The sequence below is a fragment of the Polychytrium aggregatum genome (assembly GCF_025602895.1).
Source record: "Polychytrium aggregatum strain JEL109 chromosome Unknown BJ171scaffold_29, whole genome shotgun sequence".
NCBI lineage: Eukaryota > Fungi > Chytridiomycota > Chytridiomycetes > Polychytriales > Polychytrium > Polychytrium aggregatum.
This window is the reverse complement of record NW_026516231.1, coordinates 292,505-315,318: the sequence shown is the minus strand read 5'-3', so window position 1 is coordinate 315,318 and position 22,814 is coordinate 292,505. Positions and strand designations below refer to the sequence as shown.

General features: G+C 56.8%; 10 protein-coding genes across 10 annotated transcripts; 1 reads left to right on the top strand and 9 right to left on the bottom strand.

Annotated features, from left to right (window-relative positions):
- Positions 1-87: 87 nt before the first annotated feature.
- BJ171DRAFT_166053 (PQ loop repeat-domain-containing protein) lies at positions 88-1,808 on the bottom strand. Its single transcript, XM_053105912.1, has 3 exons — positions 1,622-1,808; positions 760-1,385; positions 88-593 (listed from the first exon to the last, which is right to left on the bottom strand). The coding sequence occupies exons 1-3, from the start codon at positions 1,684-1,686 to the stop codon at positions 343-345; spliced, it is 942 nt and encodes a 313-aa protein (XP_052964791.1). The 5' UTR covers positions 1,687-1,808; the 3' UTR covers positions 88-342.
- On the bottom strand, positions 1,793-3,021 carry BJ171DRAFT_166063 (uncharacterized protein). The gene has a single exon (XM_053105914.1). The coding sequence runs from the start codon at positions 2,822-2,824 to the stop codon at positions 1,904-1,906; it is 921 nt and encodes a 306-aa protein (XP_052964790.1). The 5' UTR covers positions 2,825-3,021; the 3' UTR covers positions 1,793-1,903.
- Positions 3,022-3,909: 888 nt separating this feature from the next.
- BJ171DRAFT_569485 (PQ loop repeat-domain-containing protein) lies at positions 3,910-5,533 on the bottom strand (the record flags this gene model as incomplete). Its single annotated transcript, XM_053113573.1, has 3 exons — positions 3,910-4,375; positions 4,522-5,105; positions 5,469-5,533. 3 exons carry the CDS (start codon positions 5,531-5,533, stop codon positions 4,128-4,130), a joined length of 897 nt encoding a protein of 298 aa, XP_052964789.1. The 3' UTR covers positions 3,910-4,127.
- A 699-nt stretch (positions 5,534-6,232) lies between these two features.
- BJ171DRAFT_626419 (uncharacterized protein) lies at positions 6,233-9,932 on the bottom strand (the record flags this gene model as incomplete). Its single annotated transcript, XM_053115525.1, has 7 exons — positions 6,233-7,509; positions 7,718-7,767; positions 7,917-8,415; positions 8,547-8,783; positions 8,892-9,366; positions 9,508-9,778; positions 9,854-9,932. 7 exons carry the CDS (start codon positions 9,930-9,932, stop codon positions 6,406-6,408), a joined length of 2,715 nt encoding a protein of 904 aa, XP_052964788.1. The 3' UTR covers positions 6,233-6,405.
- A 221-nt stretch (positions 9,933-10,153) lies between these two features.
- BJ171DRAFT_513030 (kinase-like domain-containing protein) lies at positions 10,154-11,813 on the bottom strand. Its single transcript, XM_053111716.1, has one exon. It carries the CDS (start codon positions 11,537-11,539, stop codon positions 10,502-10,504), a length of 1,038 nt encoding a protein of 345 aa, XP_052964787.1. The 5' UTR covers positions 11,540-11,813; the 3' UTR covers positions 10,154-10,501.
- A 1,488-nt stretch (positions 11,814-13,301) lies between these two features.
- BJ171DRAFT_513027 (uncharacterized protein) lies at positions 13,302-13,860 on the bottom strand. The gene has a single exon (XM_053111715.1). The coding sequence runs from the start codon at positions 13,845-13,847 to the stop codon at positions 13,329-13,331; it is 519 nt and encodes a 172-aa protein (XP_052964786.1). The 5' UTR covers positions 13,848-13,860; the 3' UTR covers positions 13,302-13,328.
- A 1,510-nt stretch (positions 13,861-15,370) lies between these two features.
- BJ171DRAFT_583826 (uncharacterized protein) lies at positions 15,371-17,555 on the bottom strand (the record flags this gene model as incomplete). Its single annotated transcript, XM_053114270.1, has 6 exons — positions 15,371-16,150; positions 16,355-16,617; positions 16,709-16,844; positions 17,010-17,064; positions 17,242-17,295; positions 17,425-17,555. 6 exons carry the CDS (start codon positions 17,553-17,555, stop codon positions 15,371-15,373), a joined length of 1,419 nt encoding a protein of 472 aa, XP_052964785.1.
- Positions 17,556-18,304: 749 nt separating this feature from the next.
- Positions 18,305-20,384, bottom strand: BJ171DRAFT_513020 (8-amino-7-oxononanoate synthase). The gene is made up of 3 exons (XM_053111714.1): positions 19,145-20,384; positions 18,902-19,041; positions 18,305-18,763 (listed from the first exon to the last, which is right to left on the bottom strand). Exons 1-3 carry the CDS (start codon positions 19,932-19,934, stop codon positions 18,428-18,430), a joined length of 1,266 nt encoding a protein of 421 aa, XP_052964784.1. The 5' UTR covers positions 19,935-20,384; the 3' UTR covers positions 18,305-18,427.
- Positions 20,361-21,548, top strand: BJ171DRAFT_513018 (uncharacterized protein). The gene is made up of 4 exons (XM_053111713.1): positions 20,361-20,666; positions 20,776-20,956; positions 21,112-21,263; positions 21,372-21,548. Exons 1-4 carry the CDS (start codon positions 20,430-20,432, stop codon positions 21,501-21,503), a joined length of 702 nt encoding a protein of 233 aa, XP_052964783.1. The 5' UTR covers positions 20,361-20,429; the 3' UTR covers positions 21,504-21,548.
- BJ171DRAFT_513016 (40S ribosomal protein S13) lies at positions 21,549-22,791 on the bottom strand. The gene is made up of 3 exons (XM_053111712.1): positions 22,474-22,791; positions 21,972-22,229; positions 21,549-21,699 (listed from the first exon to the last, which is right to left on the bottom strand). Exons 1-3 carry the CDS (start codon positions 22,635-22,637, stop codon positions 21,666-21,668), a joined length of 456 nt encoding a protein of 151 aa, XP_052964782.1. The 5' UTR covers positions 22,638-22,791; the 3' UTR covers positions 21,549-21,665.
- Positions 22,792-22,814: the final 23 nt, after the last annotated feature.

The following is a 22,814-nucleotide window of genomic DNA, read 5'->3' as shown; positions in this document are numbered from 1 at the left end:
TGCGTGTGGAAAGTGTATTCCGATGAATATGCTTGGGATGGGGCACGGACTCTGAGGGCACTCCGCAATCCGGGCGGTCCGAGTCGATGTGCTAGTACCCATATAATGCAATACAAAGCAAAGGCAATCTTCAAACAACGAGACCCAGCTAAGACTGAGACAACAGTGCGAACATGACGACAGCTATGGTGTCGAGCAACTTGACATACAAATGGAAACATGGTAACAGCAGACTGTGTGAGGGGGAATAGTGCGCGGGGGGCAGTGGAAATGATGGCACATGATATGCTGCAGAGATGTTGTACATCCCATGAATCAAAGCGCAGGTGCGGCAGTGCCTGCTCACGCTTGCGCTTTCTTTGGCCGATACATGTAGAACTGTGCAAAGATGATAAAGTCGAGCAGCAGCGTGCCCAGGGCTCCGAGCAGCCAAGGGGTGTTCTTGACAAGATACTCAGGCTCAATCGAGTAGCACAGGATAGACGCACAGTACGTCAGGTTGCCGCAGACGGTGAAGACAAACATCAGGGCCGACAGACCCTCGCAGGAGCGCTCTCTGAAGTTCTTGGCGATCTGCGGGACACGCGAAGAGACTGGAGAGAGCCGGGCGAGTCACGTCAGTCACAGTCGGACGGTCGATGCAGCAGTCCACAGTTGCTGGATATGCAGAGACCAGGACGTGCGCAACAGCGACATGCGGGCAAGAGCAGCCAATGGGCCCGCTTTCATTCAAGAGACGGGGATCGAGCAACCACTCACCATACAGCACGGCGGAAACGTATCCCATGATGTCGCCAATCAGGTGCTCCGTCTGAGCAGGCACTGGCGCAGACTCTGCAGCAAAGACCCGTCCAGAGAAGCCCGTCGCGGAGCTGACCGAGACAGCCGAGACAGCGGACATGCCGTAGACATTCACGGCCACCAGGCCCATCAGCAGGAGCATCCGCCCGGCCGATTGGGCAGTCGACTTGACGGGATTGGGCTTTTCATCGACCAGGGTAATGGCGTCGTCTCTGTCGTCGATGGCAGCCGCACCAGGTACAGCAGTCTTGGTCTTGGTCTCGTCAGCCAGCTTGCGGTCACCAGAACTGGTGTCTGCGGCACTGCAGCCCAAGCCGTGCTCGGGATCCAGGTGCTTGGCAACGCTGGCTCGACGATGGCGGTGGCGACGGGAGCGCTTGAAGAGATCCGAGCGGTAGTAGTACCACTGGGCCATCAGGATCAAGTCGATCAAGGTATAGTAGGCCGCCAGCAGGATGACGGAGTAGAAGAGGTTGTTGAGGATGGCGCCGGTCAGGGAGAACAGATCGGCAAAGAGCCACAGCAGCAGGAACGTCAACGACAGTCCTTCGCCGGACTTGCGTCTGTAGTTGACGACGAGCTGGCTGTGTGTGCATATGCAGTATGCAGTGCATGGAGAGACCGAGGAGGCGTGAGAACGGATGAATGGAATGCATCCCGGGCTGTGCGAATCGGCGAGAGCTTCTCCTGTCTACCGCCCAGCCGCATTTGGGACTGGATCGTAATCTCACTCAGCCCGGACTTGCGCCACGAGTGACTCAGGAGGCGCAAAGTCCATCAACCCCTGATTGACAAGCGCTACTGAGTGCCGACAACTTACGGAGCAATCACAACGATCCAGCAACCGATGGAACAGAAGCCCATGATTTCCGAGAGCTGAACCATGTCGGCGATATGGTGCGGTGGGAATGACAAGCGCGGGTCGGGGAGACGGGTGACAAAAACTGAGCAGATCTCTGGAGGAGTGGATGCTCAAACTTGGAAGAGCAAAGGCTGGCACTGGAGACACCGATCTGACGAGGGAATTGGGCCGATATATACCCAGAGAAGTTGGGCTGGCGCGTGCGGGAACCCACCCGGGCAGGGCGCAAAGGTTTGTTTGTCACCCTTCCACCCCCCCCCTCAGCGGCACGACGCATTGGCAGGGAGGACGCAGGTGCCGATGTTGAGCCCCAACATGTGCCATAAATGGCAAGGTGGGAAGGGCCAGGAACGACCAGTCCGCGATTGGAGCAGCTCGCTCGTGCAAGTGCTTGCGTTGTGCGCATGGTGTGCGCATCGCTTGTCGGGCTGGCGACTTGGTGTCGCAACTGCAATGCGGACGGGCGCACCGTTCCTGCTGACGATGTGATTCCCACGCCCGAGTCGATGTCGTCTCCGTGCTGCGTCCGGTGTAGAGTCCCGATTCAATCGCTTTCTGGCAAGGCCGCCGGGTGAGATGGGCCTTGCTGTCCTGGCCAGGACCGGTGTCTGCTGAGCGGCGAGGACATGGGCTGCTGCGCAGGGATACATGCAGCAAAGGCGCCGGCAGCGCGGCCGAGGGGTGGAGCTTGAGGACAAGGACAGCTGATCCGACAAGGCTTGAGAAAAAAAAAGACCACGACGATTTCGCATGGTGTCGGGTGCTTGGGTGGAGGTGTTGGTCGGCGGGAGGAGGAAAAAAAAATTGTTGGGCGACGACGGTTGAGCGGCAGCAAAGATGTGTGATGTCGCAAGGCTGCCCTTCCCGCATCGCAATCCCGTTCGGCCAAACGAAAAGCTTGCTGCCCGATCTCCTGCCGTCCAATGATGTGCGCCGAGCACGATGCCGTCCCGGCGTGCGTGCGGGATCCGATGCCGGCGACTCCGTTGCTGCTGCGGATGCGGATGCGGATGCACGCACGATGATGCGGATGGATGTGGCATCGATGGGGAATCGATAGGGGATCGATGTGTTGCTGCGAGATCGGGCGGGCGGCCGTTGGTCGGCGATCGTGGTGCTGATTGCCGACGACGACAAGCACCGAGACGATATGTTGTCCATCCAGCTGCTCTTGTTGGTGTTGCCGGCCAGGTCGCAACTCGACCAGAGAGCGGACCTGACGCATACAGCGTTCAGCGGCTTGTGGTGAGCATGTCGGGCTTGGTATCGATTGGCATCAGGGGAGGGCGAGTGTCAGATGCCACCGACAGGACAGGCGTATTGAGATGCCAGCGCACCGCGAGCAGATGTTGCGTTCGCATCCGCCTGGAGTCTTGGGCCGTGGTCTTGAAATATATCTGCCCTGGACGCGGGCATCGCAACTGATCATCTTGTGCGACGCGTCCCATCAGTTGCATCTCGCGTGCCTGGTCTGGTCTCGGTGTTGGCAGTGGACACATACATATGTATGTCCAATACAAATGGGAGACTCCGGATTTTGGTCGTTGTTGAATGCTGTCACCCAACGCATCGCGCGCTGGCTATGACCATTCAGTGATGTGTTTCTGGATCTGAATCAAGGACGCTTTCTCGCCCAGATGGCTCCCCGCAAGCGAAAGGCACCAGCCAGCCACGGCGATTCAAGCGACTCGATCTCCAGGTGTGCTCACAGTGCCGGGAAGCCAAGCGACTCGAGAAGGCCGAGTATATTGATATCGATGCACCATGGAACTGTCCAGAGGGTCGAGTAAGTGCATCACACTCCCACATCGAGTGAATGCACCACACAAAGAGATTGCCAACCAGGACGAGAAACAATTGCACGGCTTGCCCACTGGAGCCTACAGATCAGCAGACTTGCATCGCTGATGCCAGAGAAGGACTGTCCCGTTTCTTTCCGGACTGACTCTACAGCCTTCCCTCGCCCCACCTGCGCTGATATGCAGGACTCGGATTTTGCTTGCCAACAAGCTATATTTGATTCGGGATGGGACGCTATCGAGTCCAGTAGAAAAGTACAGTGTTTACATGGGTGGCATAGAATGCAAGATGGCCCGGGGATCCGGCGCGGCCGTAGCAGCGCAAGAGAGCCTCCAAGTGTCAGCCAGGGTGCCATAGAAAGGAACAAAACTTGGATAGAAGTTGGAGCTCTGCGGCTAAGCTCTGTCGTCGAGCCGGTCGCTCAGTCAAGCCAAGGGGCTCGAGTTGAGCAAACATGCCAGAGGAGGGTGTTTCGGGTATGCAGGCTCCATCGCGGTCGTGGCACTGAGAGCCGAGTGCATCGGGGAGGACGATGGCCTGGGCCGGCAAACGCTTTGGGCAGGTCGTATTACTGCCACGGCGAGACTATGCCGGCGGCGCAATTCGGATGGCCAGGACCAGACCAGGACCAGACCAGGACAAGGACAGCGACTGGGATCGCTGCCTAGGCACTGGGGCTGGCGCGATAGATGTAGAACTGGGCAAAGATGACAAAGTCCAGCAGGAGGGTGGCGATTGCGCCGAGGATCCAGGGGGCATTTTTGATGAGATAGGACGACTCGGTCGAGTAGCAAATGATGGAGGCGCCATAGGTGCCGTTGCCGAGGACGGAGAAGACAAACATGAGGATCGATAGTCCCTGGCATGACTTGTTTCGGTAGTTTTTGACGATTTGAGGAACACGGGAGAGGACTACAATGGCGGGATGGGACAGAGAGAAGCAAAGGTAAGCGGTATGGCCACCAAGGCTCTGCACCATGCAGACCGTGCAGGCCGTGCAGACCAGGGTAAGGAGGGGCAAGACGGGGCAGGACAACAGACAATCGGCTGGTACTCACGATAGAGAGCTGCCGATATGTAGCCCGTGACATCGGCCACAATGCTTTGCCAGGTGGGCCCGGAGACCGAGCTGGCACTCGTGTCCGCATCGACCGCAAAGACTCGACCCGAGAAGCCCGAGGATGCCGACAGGCTGCTCTGGGCGGAATACGAATGCATGGCAAAGTTGAGGGCCAGAAGGCCCGTCCAGACCAGCATCCGGGTGGGCATGCCGGAGGCAGCGCGGGGCTCTTCGACGAGGTCCGAGTCGCTGGTCTTGGGGTCCGAGTGTTCTTCCGAGCCCTCGACCTCATGGTCCACGAGCGCAGACGACGAGGTATCGGGCTTGGACTTTTCGAGGTCCGAGGCGGCGAGCCCGTTCTGAGCAGGGTTCAGGCGTCGGTTGCGGTACCGGTAGAAGAACAGCTGGAAGGTCAGGATCGAGTCCGTGACGAGGTGGTAGATGGCCAGCAGGATGACGGTGTAGAAGAGATTGTTGAGGACGGATCCCACGAGCGAGAACAAGTCGGCAAGCAGCCACATGAATAGCAGGATCTCCGACACGCCCTCGCCGGATTTGCGGCGGTAGTTGACGACCACTTGGCTGTGTGGTTCGAGGGACAGGGTGGTGGGGACGGTGGCGTTCACGGAGGCGGATGTGTGGGAATCAAGGAGATGGGATCGAGAAGGTGGGTCCAGATGACGGGTCGAGTGGATGGGTTGGAATGTTCGGACGAGCGCCAAAAGCATGGTCGGAGGTGCATGTTGTAAGTAACGATAGCGATAGACAGAGTCTTTAGACGCAACACACCCATGGCGTGTAGGGCACTCATGGGTTGCAGACAGGCAAACGACATGCAGATTCACACGACACGCCGACAGGCAAGGCGGCAGAGACACATGGGCATGCAGGGTCGAGACGGCCACGACCACAGCCAAGGGGCCGGGCTGGTCCAGCACTACTTACGGGGCAATGACAACGACCCAGCAGAGGATGGAGAACACGCCAAGGAAATCGGACAACTCGACCATGATGACAGCGAATGGCAGACACGAGTGAGGATGGAGAAATGCAGATGCAGAGGTACGCAACGCTGATGGGGAAGGCGGACGAACGCTGTGGAGGCGGGGGGTGCAGAGAATGGATACCGAGGGCAGCTGCGGCGGATAGCAACATATATATATGCCAAGCATCGATGAGCCAGGTTGCGCAGGATTGGATGCAGGCCAGCGCCCGTGATGAAAAGGGGGGGGGATTTTTTTCACAGCAGATCCCTGCTTCCCCAGGTTAGCAGGCTCCCGCGGGAAGCAACCTACCCTGCTAATTAAGGAAGTCTGGGACAGACCCGCGACTTTCCTGCTGTGAAAACAAGGCCGGAAGGGCGGGGGGAGGCTGGTGGGCAGCAAGGTGTGGCACGGCTGTGGCACGGCTGTGTCGCGGGCGACTTGGGGGAAATCACCAAGGCCATGTGCCCGGACCCGCAGACAGGGCGGCCGCCAGGCGGGAACGGACGGGAACGGGCAGACAGGTCCGGGGAAGGCGAGGGGGGTCGCTGGGGAGTGCCTTGGCCAGCCAGAGGACGGCGAGGGGCAGCCGGGGAGACAGCTCCTCCGTCTGGGGAATCACTGGCGACGGAAGGAAGACGTTCCCATCGCCAAGAAAGACCCCCGCATTTCCCGCTGGCCGCATCGGGGATCGCCGGGCACCTACATCGAGGACTCTAGGTTGTTGCATCGTGGTTGCAGTATGTATTTGCAGCATTGGTCAGTCCTGCTCCGTCCCTGATTTTTGGCACTCGGTGCCTTTGGCGGCCTCCGTGTCAAGACAGTTCCCACGGAGTGTCTGAACAGCCAGTCTTGGTTTCAGCCGGGCGAGTGTATGGCCGGACGCATCATGCGCCGCCTTAGGAGTCAAGGGCCGAACCGATGATGCCGGCTAGACCGGAGGTGGGGCTGGCTCCCGGCATGGGCCGGTTGTCGGTTCTGAATCTCGCCAGGATCGTCTCCTCGGGCTTGTGTGTGGCCATGTCCGCCACATCGTCCGACGCCATCATTGAATCGTGCTGCAGTCGGCCCAAAACGACGCTTGGTCGGGATCTGGCACTGGCATAATTCTCGAGGAACAGCTCTGCACTTCTCTTGGAGACAAACTCGAGTGTGAAGAGAGTCTTGTTGTGTCGAAGCCAGATGCTCCTCGTCGCCCCCTGCTCTGAATCAGGATCCTTGGTCGTCTCGCAGGGTCTGCATTGGCAAGACGAGAAGCGGAAGCTGGCTTGGACGCATCCATCAATCCTCGGCTCCCGGAACTCGATCAGATCTAGACTCGTGAAGACCAGCACCGTGGATGACACCCAGGCACCACCGAACTTGAAGCCTCGGAGACTGCAGTCGTAGCCAAAGGCAAAGAGGTTTGTGGCAGCCATGCCCTGACTCGCCTGGTCAGATTCGCTGGTTGCTTTCGGAGAACTGACCTGGGAGCGAGGCTCGAGCTCGCTCTGCTGGTTGAAGAGGGTGCGGATGAGGCGACCGCTGAAGAGCACCAGCGGCACCAGCAACGAGACCACAATCACCACGCACGACAGAGTAGCTCGCCCGATAGCATAGAGCGCATAGGACTCGGGATCGTTTGTGAGCGCATAGGCGATGGGCAAACACAATAGAAGGGTGATAAGCACCAGATAGCTGCAGAGCCCAATGGCCTTGGATTCCTGGAAGCGCCGATGGGCATTCTTGGTGAGGTAGGCCGCAAAGACGCATCCTGCCATAATGCCTCCGTTGAGCACGTAGAGGAGCACCTCGGGTACATTCGTCGATCCCGAAGGAGTGCTGCAAGTCAAAATATAGAGACTGCCTTCCACCTGAACCTTTGGCTGCTCAAAGACAACCCAGAAGGTGCAGATGACCAACTCGATAGCAACGACGAACGCTGTCCCAAGCATGAGTTTCCAGTCGGGGGTCTTGAAGATACGCATTCGCTTGTTCTCGAATATCATGTATATGCGCAGAGACTTCATTAGCAGCATGCTGAGTGGCGGGAGCAGTGCGATGATCAGAGGCAGTGTCAGCAGCGGAGCAGTGGCCCTGGATCGACTCGAGCATCTGGGGGTTCCCAGTGGCTCAATCCGGCCCGCAATGCAAGGACTATGACTGCCTTTGGACTTGCCTGAAGACGGAGGAGAAAGAAGCAACGGGGAAGAAGATGCGGGCTGTGCATACCATGCTGCTCGGCTCGGCTGAATAGAAGAGTGCGCCGACCTGACCAAGGACTTGACGGAAGTGCACAGGCCTTGTCAGCTCGATGGGAAATCATGATATTCCAGGGACCCGGCAACACACTATGTCAACGGATGTGCTCTTTAGACGCGTTCCTGCTCGGTGCGAAGGACATCAAATCAGCCATCGATTCGATTCTTACGGCATCCAACCACGATGATGTAGCAGCAGTTTGGCGAAATGGCTCGGATGTCGGGCTTGTCCTTCCACACAATCAGGAGGACTAGTATGGCGCTGTTACATAGCCCCGCGGCCAAAAGCAGGGCGATGACTCCGCAGTTGAATGCATGATACCCCGAGAAGAGCACCATGAAGGGCTCGGCAGGCTCGGAGCAGTCAGTGTGCTCGTTGTTGTAGAAGCCCACGTCGCAGATACACTGAGCGACTGAGGCATCCTGGAAGGGCCCGTCAACGACACAGTACCCGTGCTTGCACGAGTTGGCGCTGACGTAGCTGCCATTTGCATCAAAGGCTGGGTTGCAGGGCGAGCGGGGATCAAAGAGAGCGACCCCACCATGGGTAACGAGTTTGAGGGCGTCGTAAGCAAAAGCCAGCAGGGTGCGGTCTTGGAAGTGAACAAACTGATTTTGCGTGAAGATGGCTTCGGTGGAGGGCGAGGCCGTCGGTCGTGGCGAGGGCAGCTGTCGACGAGTGCGTTACTGAGCTGCATGGTGTATCAAGTGCGTGGAATAGGGTGTGGATCGTCACGGACACTGATCCGTGTTGCAGAGCCTGGCGAACGGCACCACGGCCGCAACACTGCCCTGCTTACCAGCTCAGTACCTCCGAATATCATCCAGAATATGAACCGAAGCGTCGCTCGAATCTTTGGCTCGGCGACGCCATAAATATCCGAATCCTGGCGCAGAAACACATATGTTGGCGCCAACAGCGGGTATGCTCCCGGAACGCTCGAGTCGATATAGAGCGATTGCACAATGCTTGCAACGTCGTCCGAGAAGTGCGGCACCGACGACAGATTCTGGGCCGGCGGTATTGAAAGGGCGGTCTGATGGAGCAACAGGCTCGTCAACAGTCATGCACTCGATTGGGATCGGGGCTGGCCGGGATCATCATTGGAGCTTGGGCTGGAGAGCATGAGCAGCAGGATCTTTACCTGAAATGCCCCAATTGAAGGCATAACGACATCTCCGTTCCGATTCACAATGCGAGCAATCGAGTACATGCTCTGGCTAGATCCTAGCGACGCCAGCGTGCTGGATGCATCGGAATAGTCCACGTATCCGATCGTGTACGGGCTCACTTGGATGGTATTGGAGACCATGGTGTTTGTGGTTCCAAAGAAAGGCTGGCTGGCCGATCCCCATGAGGAAAGGGGATAAGTAGGCATGGAGGGGAGGTTGAGGGTTGGATCGAATGACCCCAGGGCGCAGAGGAAGTTGGAAGTCGTTCCAGACGAGCCGCTCCGCACGATTGTCTGGATCGGCGCGCTGATACTCGCCAGCGCAGGGTTATTCTGGACGAGCCGCGAGTCGTTCCAGGCAGCGATTTTTCCCGTGAAGATGTCGGCAACATTCTGCCGAGTAAGAACAAGGTTGGTTATGTTGAGGTGGTAGACCACGGCAATGCCACTGTAACCGAGGGAAAGGAAGGAAAAAATGAGACCAATGCGCGTCGGCTCCGTCGGACTGCATCTCTGACTCCACCTCGGGCTGCATCCCTGGCCCGTCACTGACTGCATCCCTGGCTACGCCCGGAAGCTCAGGACTCACCCGATAACTGATGGAATGGGAACCAGCTGTCCAAGGGTGCCTCCAGGGCCAATGAACGAAGTGTTTGGCGGAATGGTGTCCGAGGCGGCCCAAGTCAAGTTGGGTGCACCCGAGATGAGGGCGGTTCGGCCTGCACCAGAGCTCGTACCGGTGAATGTGTAGCTCCACACGCTGTCGTACTCAGAGTATACTTGGGCAAGCGTCGAGTATAGCGACGCTGGAAAGGTGGCCCCGACCCCAACGAGCGCGGGGTCAATCTGCTCCCATGCGCCTGAGGCCGGACGGTGGGATCAGTATCAGGGGCGATCATTGATGGCATCTCGGAGGAGCAAAGAAAGTCGCCTACCTGCGATCCCCAAGATGAGTGAGATGGACCACAGCACGAGCACAGGGCGGAAGGGCATGTGGGTCGCGGGAGCACTCATCGCCGTTTGAGGCACAGACAGCCCACTCGATGGATGCGACGGGAGGAAGGAAGCCCGACTTGAGGTTTGGAGGTGAGAGCGCATGGGAATGAACCCTCCGACACTAGCGATTCAATCACAGCCTCCCGGAAAATTACAGGCCTTATGGACCTAGAACCACACATTTGTTGCCCAAGAGCATCACGCGTTGCCATTACCCTCACTCGGAAGCTACGGAAGTGTTCCGAGGCATAAGGAATACATCTTCGGAGCTATGCACCTCGAGTGCAGCCACATCACCCGCCATATCGAGACAATTGTCCAGTCAAAAGACGAAAGAAATCGATCTTCTTATCTGTCGTTCTGCTTTCCAAACAACCCTGAGATCCCGAACTGCGAGCGCCAATCATGCGCCGACCAGACACCGATCAGGCACCGATGGTTTCAAACTGAAACACAAGGATGAGCTACATAAACAAAAGGCACTAGTCTCGTTGTGCCCGTGGGTGTGAGTAGCATAAAATAATCCGAGAATGTAATCGTCATTGTGAAAGCACCAAAAGTCGATCGGATGGGAGGAAATTGCGGGATCATTGGTTGTCAGGGAGCTGATCGAGTGCGGACTGGGCGGACACATAGCCCTGGTCAGCAGCCATTCTGTACCAGTATCGAGCAGTCTCGATATTCTTCATAACACCTTTGCTTTTTTTGTAACATTCGCCGGCTTTGTACTGAGCTTTTGCATATTTCTGCTCCGCGGCCATGATGTACCACTCGGCGGCTTTGGCATCGTCTTTGGTGACACCAACGCTATACTCACAGTACTCGCCGGCTTTGTACTGGGCTTTTGCATGTCCCTGCTTCGCGGCCTTGATGCACCACTCTGCGGCTTTGGCATCGTCCTGGGTAACAAAGAAGCCATAGTGGTACCATTCGGAGAGGATGTACTGGGCTTGCGCATGCCCTTGATTGGCGGCTTTGGTGTACCACTCGAAGGCATCGGGGTAGCTCTTCGCGTCAAAGTAAACCGATTTTCCAATGGTGAACTGCGCTTCCGGATCTCCTGCGGCTGCTTCATATCTGATGGCGCTCACCCGAGAGGATACCACTTCAAAGGCTGGGCGTTTGGTTGGATCTTGGTCCCAGCATTCGGTGATCAGTGCCCACAGTGGGTCAGGCACTCCATCGAACCGGCGGGGCCGCGTGCCATTGGGGACATCACGTTCAATTTTCTGTGTGGCCAAGAATATGGCGCTACAATTCTTGAGTGCCTCACAGCAGAGAATGGCAAAGGCGTAGACGTCGATGGCAGGGGAGGCACGCTTCAGATTGGTAGCCTGGAACATCTCCGGGGCCTTGTACATCAGCGTTCCGTCCATGGGTGTGGCAGGTGTGCGAGAGGTCGACGATGACGAGATTTCTTTGATGCGGGACATGCCAAAGTCACAAATCAGCGCTTCAAAGCTTGGTCCAATTAGGACGTTGGAGGATTTCAGGTTCGCGTGGATGATGCTCTTGCTGTGGAGATACGCCATGCCTGAAGCCGCCTCGCTCATCAAGCAAAGCTTCTCGTTGAGGGAGCGATGGGAGGACCCACCCAGGTGCGATTTGAGGGTGCCGTTTTTCATGAATGGGGAGACAATGAAGGGCTTCTCCGCAGTGTCGCAGGCGCCGCAGAGTGTGAGGATGTGCTTGTGGCTCAGTTGATGCCAGATCCCAATCTCTTTGCGGAACTCGGCAATCTCATTATCCAGGAAGCTGCGTCGGAATTGCTTCACGGCAACGCAGGCGCTTTTCAACGTGGCAGTGTAAACATCACCAAAGCCACCAGAAAAGATGGGTTCAGCGGAGCGGTTGATGATGGAGGCTGGGAAAATGCGCCAGCTTTCAGGTTGGGCGGACTCGGCGGCAGGAGATGTTCTTTTCAGCGTCTCGAGAAGGGGGATGATGGCCTTGTTCTTCCAATCGGCACTGGTTGAGCTGTCATCCCGGAGCTCCTCAAGCGCCGCGGCTCCCTGGTGCCGCTGCTGGTCTTGCTGCCCATTCACTGGGATGTTGAGCCACTGCAAAGCCATGGCGGGGTTCTGCTGCATCAGAGAAGCCAGTTCATTGATCTGAGTCTTGTTCTGGTTCTCGTCTTGTTGCAGGGTTCGGCGGAGGTCTGCGTCATTGAGACGATTGTTGCTGTCGATGGTCAGTTCCAGGGCGACATTCTGACAGAGGCAATCGAGTTGTCGACAGTACTGCTCGATTCGGCGGCGGATCTTGTCCGATTTGAAGACTCGCAGGACCTTGTGGAGGGACTGGACCTCGTTGGTGTAATAGTCACGGATAGTGTTGAAGAAGGTAGTGAGCTTGTCCGCTTGCTCGGAGAACCCAGGCGCATTTGTCCGAGACCGGGAGAGAGTGAGCAAAATATCGCAGGAAGGATTGACCAGGAATTCCCACGACTTTAGATTCTCATCCGCCTACTGGACAGCGGTGAAGAGGGTCTTGGCAGCTTGGGCGAGGCCTTGGAAGGAGCCACTGGAATGCTGAGCGAGTGCAGCGATAGCAGCGACGGCAGCGGCAGTTTCGAGCACGGGCATCGTGGAAAGAAACCTGGAGGGCGATGGTGATGGAACAGCGGCCAGGATTTATCGACACCCGACATGGCAAGCGGCTGTATCACAGGCAAATGGCACTGCTCGATTTGGGAGCGCGACTCTGAAACAAGCGCGCACGAGAGCGCGTTGTTTGTACTGCGCATAGCCACGTGATACTGGATGGCAGCCCGGATTGGACAGCACAAAGAGCTCATTGGGAGCAAAGAAGGACAATCGCGTCAGCAATTCCTCACAATGATCGGTTGGACGTGGCGGTTGGATTCGGGAGCATGGTCTCGACTGGCATTGACGTGCAATGCAGGAGTGTGGTGCGTGCTTTCGATCCTCTGTCATTTCTCATGCGTTGCTTCCACGGATACTCGATCATGGTGGCGATGGGGGTGTGCATCGAGGACACCACAGTTATCTCGTTGGGGTCTGGGTGGACTGCTCCTTGCAATGTACCATCATCACTCACGGAGATCCACCAGCGAGAATGCGGGAGAAGGCAGTGCCCCAGGATGTCCACGACAACTGGTGTCTGCTCTCGATTGAGTCCATGGCCAAGTGCGGTGTGTGGACTGTCATAGATTATGAGGGATTTGGACTCGCTTCGGGTTCGGCAACCACAAAGCAGGCTCGTCTCACACCGCAGCACCAGAGCCGTCCTTCAGTACGAATATCACACAATCTGATCGGATGAAGTGAGATATTGGAAGTGTGAGATAGAAATTTGAATTAGAAGAAACAAACCGAAACGGAGTGGAATGGAGAGTATCGAGTACACAACCTGGAGAAAGAAGCACATGACATTGAGCAGCTCCATGCCGAGCTACCTCAAGAATCGGCCAAAGGTGTACTCGAACGAATCGTTGAACACAACTCGGCATCCCTTCGGAAGCCCGGAAATCACCTTTCGAAGTCTGAAAGAGCCAGCATATCGGCCAAACGTGTCAACCAACAGGGAATGATGTGATGGCCTCATACTTGAGTCCAAGTGCAGTGTCTTGAGCGAGGGAAGCTTGTCGACGAGTCCGCTGACTCTCTTTATCGACCGAGGGGCGTAAAGAATCTCGAGCTTGGGATACGAGGGAATGTCATCCAACGACTTCAATTCGCAGCAATCTTGCAAGTCGAGGACTGTGAGGGAGCTTTGATTCACATGCAGATCGGCCAGGCTCACAAATTGAGTTGAGAGGACGAGATGATTGAGCTTTGACATTGTTGGGAGTTGGTTCAAGATGTTGTGGGGCATGTGCGAGGATATTGTGAGCTTGGTGAGAGACGGGAGCTCCTCGGGAACATCCACGATGCCTTCGATATCGGTTGGAATGTCTAGCTCAAGCAGCATTGGCACATTTGACAGTCCATGGAGCCAAGTCAGTCGAATGGATTTACTGGGGTTAACCCATGTGACCAAGGGAAGGACTTTCGGTATGCCTTCCAGGGACTCGATAGACTTGTGACCAGGATGGTGAGCAGGTCGAAGCGAGCGAGGTCCTCCTCGACCAGGTATGATTCTCATAGTTTCGATTGAAGCCGGCGTGGCGGATGGAGACAGGCCGCAGATGGGAGACAGACCGAGGCCGATCTGAGAGGCGAGACGACGCGGAGCAGAGGCGACAGTGGGGGTATTTGAGGGGCGATGTGCTGCTTGCTTGTTGATTCCGTCCACATGGTGTCGTTTGATGATACCGTCCTCATACAGACCTGCTGTTTCGGGACATGTGTCACCCAGCCAGAACTCGAACGCACCTGGTTGACTGGCATGGATGTTGCGATGTGAGGGTGTGGCTGTATGCATCCGGCATTTGAATAGCTTCGTGCGAACTATTCTTGATATCAAGACACTCGACCTTCTCCGGTCGCTCCGACTCCCATTTCCTTGGCACATTGATTGGTCATGATGGATGGGAGTGTATTCACGATCCAGGCCACAACGACAACCCTGGCTCAGGAACAGGGAGCCCTCTCCACTTTGGGCATGTTGAAGTGGCTTCTGAAAACTTCAGCTGATTGCCTCGTGCGTTCCAGCTTTGAGTGCTGTCGCAACGGCTTGTCCTCGACGAAATAGGAGTGTCACCCAAACTCGATCAATTCCGCTTTCTTGCATACCCATTTTGGAACGGGGACACTCTACTTTGGCCAGGACTATTTTTTGTTCTGGAACGTGAATACCCACCGCCCATCGCAACCATGCCCAAACAGTATTCTCACAGTGCCTGGAAACCAAGCGACTCGAACCACCCGAGTATATTGATATCGAGAGACCACAGAGGTGCTCGGATGTTCCGATGTATGCACCACTCCCACACCAACGCAACCACCAACATGATCTCAGTATGTCAATTGATGGTCGCCACAGGCATATTCAAGACCATGCTTCCCAAACCAACAAAATCAATCGCACGGTTTGATCGTTGGAACCTACGGAAGTTCAACGGGGTTCAGGCCTCTGAAACCAGAGCGAAAACGAGTATTGTCCCTGCATTTTTCCTTCTCCAGGCGGGGGGGGGTACTACTTGAATGACCTGCCCCCCAAGAATGAGTGTGTTCAAATCAAGACAACGCAATGTTCTCGACTGGAATACGTTCATTTCATCCATTTCCTCCGTCAAATCCATCACATCCACCATGATCATCACATCCATCACATCCACCATGTTCATTACCTCCGCCATATTCCTCGGACAAAATCCCAATGCATGGTCGCTGTGTGCTAGGAGTGTGGTCAAGATCTAGGACAAAATTGACTGCTGACTTGAAATGGGATGCTCCCTTCGATTTTGTGACTCCAGTGACCAAGGATACACCGTCAGACACGACGCTTATGGGCAGTTGACGATACGGGCAGTCGGTCTGCGGTGCCGCCACTCATTTGTTCTTGACAGGAGAAATCGCCGGCATGGGCGGGTATGGATAGGTATTGACAAGCTTGGAGTAGTATCTCGGCGGACCGCCAAGTTCCAAGTCCAGCTTGCCGAGACGCACTGCCATTCCGTTGACCCCTGTTTGCTCAGTTTGCTTCTTCCGGCGAGCCATCTCAAGCGAGATGACTTCTTTCATGGCAAGATCGAGGTTTGATGGTAGTGGAAGTAAGGTCGTCCGACTCTGGACTGTCGGTAAAGCGAACGTCGACGAGGTAAAGGACGAAAGCGGAGCCAGAACTCGCCCAGACGGATGCGTGGGGCGAGCGGGCTCTCGTTGGTCGGGCTGAGGCTCCTCCGGGGTGGGGTCAGGGACTTGGTTAAAGCGGACTCGCTTGGCGCTCCCGCGACTGTGTGTGCAGGGATCGTGAACCGAGGGCTCGTCGACATCGTTTTCAGCAGTTGGCTTACAGCGGGCAGGGTTCGATGGCAGACTTTGTGCATCGGGTTGATCGTCATTGTCGTCGCTAAGCTCCTCCGGGCTGTGATCACTGTCGCACTCGGAGGAGCTTGGGACGCCAAATTCGAGACTGCCGTCGTCTCCGTAGAGCATGTTCCAGTCGACCTGTATACTCCGCTCGACAAGGGTCATGTTCTCCTGTTCGAGGCCCTGGAGTTTCCTTTTCAGCTCAATCTCTTCTTGGCGAATGGTGATCAAGTTGGCTTTGAGCTGCCGATTCTTGCGCACCATGGTCACAATTGGGTCCGGGATGTCTCCCATGACGTGCTACGCCGAGAAAGAGCGACAGGGTGGTCAGCAATGCATGCTCTGGTGTATCCCGGATATGCACATCGCATGGCATGGTCGACTCGCTTCGGACCAGCGCCTCTGGCGACCGCATTTTACTGGGGCCAAGCAAAGAACCTACTTATGCTCATCACTCCCAGACAGACCCAAGCTTTCGCAATGCATGTGGTGCCATTCGCTCACCTTGCTAGCCACCGTCTCGAGGTCCTCGATGATGCGCTCGGCCCGCTTATCAGTGGATATCAAGCTGTTCTCATGCTTTTTCTTGAGACTCTCAACCTCCGCCTCGTGGCGGTCACGGGCAGAGAGGGCGTCTTCCTTGAGCTGGGACAGGACTGTTTCCAGCTGCAGTGCACCGCCCTCGTTCTGGAAGCGGGTCATGTCTTCGTTGTTGAGCTTGATCTTGCTCATTTCCTCTTCCAGGCGATCCAGGGTGGTCTGGAGCTCTGGGTTGTCCGGGCCAGTTATGAATGCTGTCGATTCAGCATACTGGTCAAGCATTTAGCCCCTGGTTGGCTGCTTCGTAGCGCGGCTTACCTTCAATCTCATCGCGCTGCCGGGCGAGCTTCCTGTCGATCGACATCTCGGGAAGCTGCTCCTGCTCGCTCTCGGTGGTGATGATGCGACTGTCCAGCGTCTCGGTGGCATCGACGGTGCTCTTGATGGTTTCGTACTGTTGCGGCCAGACGCCACCCAGATGTTCATTATCCAGTCAGTGATATGCACAAGCAGCTGGAACTTGAGCATGGCGGGAAACACATGGATAGCCTCTCTGGACAAAGTCTAGCAAGTGCGCCGAGACACAGAGAATCGATTCGATCTGGGTTCAAGCGATTACCTGATCCTGTTGTATGTGCTTGAGCTTCGATCGTAGCCGACGCATTGTCTCCTTTCTGTGTCGAGTGCAAGCACAAGAACAAGGCTCAACAATTGATCAGCTCCGCCAAGTTCCGTGCGGCGAGTTTTATCCCACACTTGACGGGCTCAGAAACGAACTACGGCTGGGATGATGGCGGCGATATTGTAGCCAACTACGCTGTGGGTGTGCAAGGACGGTGCGCTGGGCTTACTCCTCATGACACCATTCTTTGTAGAGCGCAATCGACTGTTTCCGAGACTCGACTCTAAAAGCGAAAGGAACATAATGTAAAGTTGCATGTCCTTCTCGGTCGTAGCCCTGAATGATGTTGCCGACCCCCCCCCCAAGTCCACCGGCAAGGCATCCCGGCGTCGATACCGACTCGGGAACTTACAGCAAATATGTCATCAAAGTCGACGCTTGCTCGGCCGTGAGCGGCTTTCCTTTCATTCGGATGCCTGAGCTCTTCCGCCTCTTCTTGCCACCGCCGGACTTTTTACCCTTTCCTTTCTTCTTGGGGGGCATGGCTATATGTTAGCGGGGGGTCGCGGTCTGGATAAGATATTGCTTCCAAGAGAGGGAAATGATAGAGTCTGACACAGTTGCTCGATGCAACAGCTGGATGCAGTTGATTTGGGCACCGGGCCTGGGAACAGCGGTGCAGTTCGACGCGACTCAACGTCGGGATATCCCAGCCGATATCCGATGAACGATCTCGGAGGATTCGATCGCTCGACAGGAAGCAGTGGAGTCGGTCGATGGTCTGGCGTCAAGTTTGATAGATTCGGGTGTTGGCCAGCGGGAGCGGGTCTGATTCGGTGACGTCGGTTGAGCTCTAGCAGTCCAGCATTGTGGGGAACAGCCCAGCACATCAGTGCCGATACCGGGAGCAGCAAGCTGCGATGCACACCCGGCCCAACACTCAGCGCACCCATGTTGAAACAGGACACCTTGTTTTGAGTCCGGGCCTTCCCATTTTCCGGTCCTGGGTACACGCACTGCCCATCCTATCATGACCAACCTGTGTGTTCAGCGAGACTGGAAGCCAAGCGACTCGAGTCACCCAACGATCTTGATGTCGAGAAGCCATGGAGTCATCCAGAGTCCCGAATGCATGCCGGTCCATCGTCACAGGAGATTGATCGAGTTCCTCAAGACGATACCCCCCTCATAACCAACCAAGTCGCTGCATGGCCAACAAAGACAAGAGTGCAATCCGATGGCCTTCCCACCGCGGAAACTCAGGGACGCTCTGTCCCGTTTCGTTCTGAATATGCTGTCATCAAGCCTTCCCACGTTTCTGAGCAAAAGCATTGACCTTCCTCAGGCTCATGCGTGAACGTGCTATGTATTGGACTCTATGGGTTCGATCGACTTGACAGAGGCCGCATGGCAAGCTAGAGTTTCGACCGCGGCACTGGCCTCGGAGAGTTGGTACGGGCCAGGATCTGAGAGAGAGCCCGCACCAGTTGATGGATCTGGGCCGAATCGTTGTGGAGGTGAAGACAGATGCGCAGACGCTCCTCGCCCTTGGGGACTGTTGGGGAGCGAATGGGCCGAACATCAAAGCCGAGGCCTTGCAGCTGGGTGCAAACCGATGAGCACTCGGCGTTTCCAGGAACAATGATGCCCTGGATGGGACTATCGGAAGGGAGGATGTAATGCGGTGGGATGGCTGTGGCTTGGATACATTCTCTGAATTCACGGATCAGGTTGTGGAGCCGACTCTGGAGCTGAATAGAACGGTGTCAGACCGGTCAGAGATCCAGGGGCGAACGAGGCAAAGCCGCAGCCCACCAGATCGCATGATGGACAGTAGTTATCGAGAGCGACAGCCGCAATCTCGTCATCAGCACCCTGTGCGGCGTTACCTCGGAGGCATGCTCTTCCAGATAGTCGTATGCGCATCGAATGGCGAGCAGATTGTGATGGGACATGAACGTCGAGTAGATCAATGGCCGGGCGTAGTTGATCAAGTACTCCTTCAGGATCGGCGAACCGACAACAACGGCTGTGGACACGGTGGAAAATAGGCACGACACGGATTGCGTTAATATGCGAATCTCAGGTACCGGATGCAGGTACCGGACGCAGGTACAACGAACGATGCTCACCTCCATGACATCCAACTGCCTTGCCAAAGGTGTGGAGCCTCGCAAAGATGCGATCCTGGAGACCGAGCTGCACAACAACCCCTTCGCCGCTGGGTCCATAGCACCCGGTCGCATGCGCCTCGTCCACAATCAAATGGACGTTGGTGAAGGACTCGCAGACCTCGACGAGCTCACGGAGCGGAGCCGTATCGCCGTCCATTGAATATAGGCTCTCGACGCCGACAACGATGTTGGGCATTGTCGAGGTTTGGCGGCCGTGGTGGGCGAGGATGGCGTCGATCTGGCGCCGGAGATCGGCAGCAGAGTTGTGGGCAAACTGCAGAACTTGCTTGGCTCTGGAGATTTTGCATCCGTCGTGGACAGAGGCGTGGATGAGAGAGTCGATGATGATGTAGTCGCCGGGCTGGGGCAGCGTTGCAAAGAGCGAAAGATTGGCATCGTATCCAGAATTGAAGAGCAGGGCCGCGGGTGCTTGGTGGAACCGAGCAAGATGGCCTTCAAGCAAGGAAGCCGTCGCCGAGTTTCCGGAAAGCAAACGTGAGCCTGTCGATCCGCCGGAAGGGGGCGATGGGGCAGGGCTGCGGTTGAATGAATCTTGCTGCAACCGAAGGACCCTGGCATGGATGGACGGGTTGCGGGCGAGCGACAGATAGTCGTTCGAAGCAAAGTCGATCTTGGGCGGCTCGATCAGTGCGCGCAAGAGGCCGCTCTCGGCTCGTTTCAGGAGGACGGCATGGAGGGCATCATCGAGCTTGGACATGGATCGGGAGCCGTTTGGCGACATGGCCATCGCGGGATGCAGCGGTCGGGGAGGTACTCGATGCAGCGGTCGGGGAGTTACTCGAAGCAGCGGCTCCAGCCGAAACGCTCGAGGGGCGCCTGGTGGGTGTCTGATGCGTGCTTGACGAGCGCAGGCTCCCCTCCCCCCAACGACGCAGATCGGGCCGAGGACCTGTGGCCGGGATGAACCCGACAGAGCCGAGAAATCATGGGCGCTGCGCAGCTGGGGCATGTGCGCAGCACCAATCGACCAGGCCACCCCGGCTTGGGGCATTCCTGCATCGGCGTTGCCTGTTCTGGACCAGGCTGGCTCTGCTCTGGGTTGACTTTTGTTCATCAGCACACTGCTGCCTTGACTATTTCCGCCGAGACCCCAGGATCTGTCGCCCCCGCCCCGCCCCGCATCGCCCTGCCTTGCCTCGCTTGCCTTGCCTCGCTTGCCTCGCTTGCCTTGCCTCGCTTGCCTTGCCTCGCCTTGCCTCCGATCTATCACCGTTCTGTTACCATGGATTCCCGACTGCTGCTGGATCTTGTCCCGTGCCCGTCCGCACAGGCTGTGCCTGGTCTCGATGAATTTGTCGTCGTGGCCTTCAACGACCTTGCCGGCACATATCGCTTGCTCCGGGAGATCGACGATCCCCAGGCAGTCCGGACATATGCCGCCGAATACACCTGGTGCGGCTTTGAGGAGGTCGAGGGCCCCATCCAAATCACCACCGTCAGCAAGGGATCGTCGATCCATGTACGTCTGCTCCGCGCATGTCCCTGTTGACTCGGCCGCATCGCCTCTGCAGCGCATCAAACGGTCGTAGGGTGCTCAAGCGGGCGGCTGCTGTTGTCTGTCCACGCAGGTCTCGCTGGTCTCGGTCTCCGCCAAGATTGCTTCCGGAAAGGCACCGCACTTTGCAGTGTCGTTAGCTCGCTTCCTGCACAAGCACGGAGCCAAACGGGTGCTTGTCGTCGCTGCCGTCGATGTTGCCTCGCATCCGTCCAAGCCCCACTTTTTCTCGCTCAACGGATATCCTGCCGAAGGTGAGAATGATCAGCGCAACAACCATGCAGCTCGCCAAGCGGGTGCGGCAATGAGTGATTGTCTGTGTTCAGATGGCGCTGGCCAAGTGGCATATTGTCAATGAACTCACCGCCAACGGCGCTTTTGCCAACGGTGCCGGTGCCCACGGCGACAGCGAATCTTCCTGTGCTCAAGACAAGCGCCGATGTCAACGACCATACTGCGCTGCACATCGTCCAGGCGCTCGAGACACAGGGGCTCCAGGTCGGAGGCCTGATTCTGCCGACGAAGCGCGAGCGGCCGTCTGCTCGCTATGGAACGGAGGAGGTATGTGCGCCAGACTGAGCATATATATATATGCACACTCGCAACCACAGCAGCTGTTCGGCACCGATAACAAATGCTTCCCTCGCGCGGCACTCCCAACCGCAACAGATCCGCCAGTTCTCAGACTCGCTGTGTCAGCTTCTGGGGCTGTCGTTCTCCGCAGAGAGCGCCGCAGCCACGCCCGTCGTCCAGTCCAGCTACAGCACCGACGACAGCAAATACGACCGCATGTATCTGTGAGCCACAGATCGGCGATGCGAGGGAACAAATGCAAGGATCCCAGGGGTTGCGAATGTACGCTCCTTTGCTTTATTGAATACAATATCGCTCGGAAGCCATGGCGTTCTCCTTCGGGCTACAGGAAGCAGCGGGCGATTCCCGAGCCGGCGCACTCGTCGCCGCTTAGGCAATGAGGGTGGAGGCAGTGGCGGCCTCGCTAGAGTTGATTGAAGAGAAAGGTGAGTGCTGAGTTAAGGAAGTCGACGATTAGCAAGCCTGTAATCGCCCCAGCACCGGGGGGCCGGGCCAAGGCAGATTCATCTCACGTAATGTCCAATAACGACCGATGATAGAGGTGGGCCCCAGCAGCGCTCTGATCAGAGGCATGCATGAAGCAGCAGTGGCAACAGCAGATGCAGGCATCATCAGGCGGCAGACAGCAATCAGGCAGCGGCGGCAAGGAACCGCGCGGTTATTCAAAAAGGATACTATTTCCAGTTGGGAGGGAGCTGGCCGGCGGTCTTGTAGTAGCGGGCAAGACGGTGGATACGGGACTCGATCAGAATGAGACGGAACTTGGAGTCCATGTCCTTGCGGAACTTCTCGAGGTGCTTGCGGACCTGGATGGCCTTCTTGATCAGGTGGTAAAGATCCTCGGGGATGGAGGGGGCGACACCGTTGGACTTGAGGATACGGAGGATCTTGTTACCGGTGACGGACTTGACCTGGGCAATGCCGTGGGAGTCACTGAGGAGCAGAGTCGCAACAGAAGCGCATCGGTCGATTAGGACGAGCCACGTTCAAGCTCTGCCAGACCACCAGGTCGGGGAGCCTCTGTTCGTCCAAAGGTTCCGTATCCAAATCCTGCCGAATCGGGCTGGTCCCGCGTTCTGGTTTGAGATCCAGTCCAGTCCGGTCCAGTCGAGTCCTGTCCGTCTCCCGGAGCAAAAGACCACCCAATCGGCCTCTCTAACTGCACACGGGAGCTCACCGGAGAATGACACCGATCTGGGAGGGAGTGAGACCCTTCTTGGAGAGCTTCAGGATCTGCTCAATGACCTCATCGGGGGTGGTCTTGACCCAGGAGGCGGGAGTGCGGCGGTAGGGGAGGGCAGAGGAGGAGATACCCTTGCCAGGAGCGTGCATGCGACCCATTTTGGAGAGATGTTCTGTTGATAACCGAGGGAAATCGGGGACAGTGAAGGCTTCGCTCGAAGTTGAACAGCGAGATTCGAAAGGGAGGGCAGAAAGAGAATGGCGAGCACCGACGGATTTATCTCGCGAGCGAGGCGCCGCACCGACACCTGGCTCGAGTGCACTCGAGCCGGCTGG

Bases quoted from the DNA above. Each gene is read 5' to 3' on its own strand.
- BJ171DRAFT_166053 (XM_053105912.1), bottom strand. From the start codon at position 1,686: ATGGTTCAGCTCTCGGAAATCATGGGCTTCTGTTCCATCGGTTGCTGG. The intron at 1,386-1,621 runs GTAAGTTGTCGG...ATGCACACACAG, and splicing joins TGGATCGTTGTGATTGCTCC to CCAGCTCGTCGTCAACTACA. The intron at 594-759 runs GTGAGTGGTTGC...GGCTCTCTCCAG, and splicing joins CGTTTCCGCCGTGCTGTATG to TCTCTTCGCGTGTCCCGCAG.
- BJ171DRAFT_166063 (XM_053105914.1), bottom strand. From the start codon at position 2,824: ATGGACAACATATCGTCTCGGTGCTTGTCGTCGTCGGCAATCAGCACC.
- BJ171DRAFT_513030 (XM_053111716.1), bottom strand. From the start codon at position 11,539: ATGAAAAACGGCACCCTCAAATCGCACCTGGGTGGGTCCTCCCATCGC.
- BJ171DRAFT_513027 (XM_053111715.1), bottom strand. From the start codon at position 13,847: ATGCTGCTTGAGCTAGACATTCCAACCGATATCGAAGGCATCGTGGAT.
- BJ171DRAFT_513020 (XM_053111714.1), bottom strand. From the start codon at position 19,934: ATGGCCATGTCGCCAAACGGCTCCCGATCCATGTCCAAGCTCGATGAT. The intron at 19,042-19,144 runs GTGAGCATCGTT...CCGTGTCCACAG, and splicing joins GGCAGTTGGATGTCATGGAG to CCGTTGTTGTCGGTTCGCCG. The intron at 18,764-18,901 runs GTAACGCCGCAC...CGTTCTATTCAG, and splicing joins TGGAAGAGCATGCCTCCGAG to CTCCAGAGTCGGCTCCACAA.
- BJ171DRAFT_513018 (XM_053111713.1), top strand. From the start codon at position 20,430: ATGGATTCCCGACTGCTGCTGGATCTTGTCCCGTGCCCGTCCGCACAG. The intron at 20,667-20,775 runs GTACGTCTGCTC...CTGTCCACGCAG, and splicing joins GCAAGGGATCGTCGATCCAT to GTCTCGCTGGTCTCGGTCTC. The intron at 21,264-21,371 runs GTATGTGCGCCA...CAACCGCAACAG, and splicing joins CTCGCTATGGAACGGAGGAG to ATCCGCCAGTTCTCAGACTC.
- BJ171DRAFT_513016 (XM_053111712.1), bottom strand. From the start codon at position 22,637: ATGGGTCGCATGCACGCTCCTGGCAAGGGTATCTCCTCCTCTGCCCTC. The intron at 22,230-22,473 runs GTGAGCTCCCGT...TCTGCTCCTCAG, and splicing joins CAGATCGGTGTCATTCTCCG to TGACTCCCACGGCATTGCCC. The intron at 21,700-21,971 runs GTATCCTTTTTG...AATCAACTCTAG, and splicing joins CTCCCTCCCAACTGGAAATA to CGAGGCCGCCACTGCCTCCA.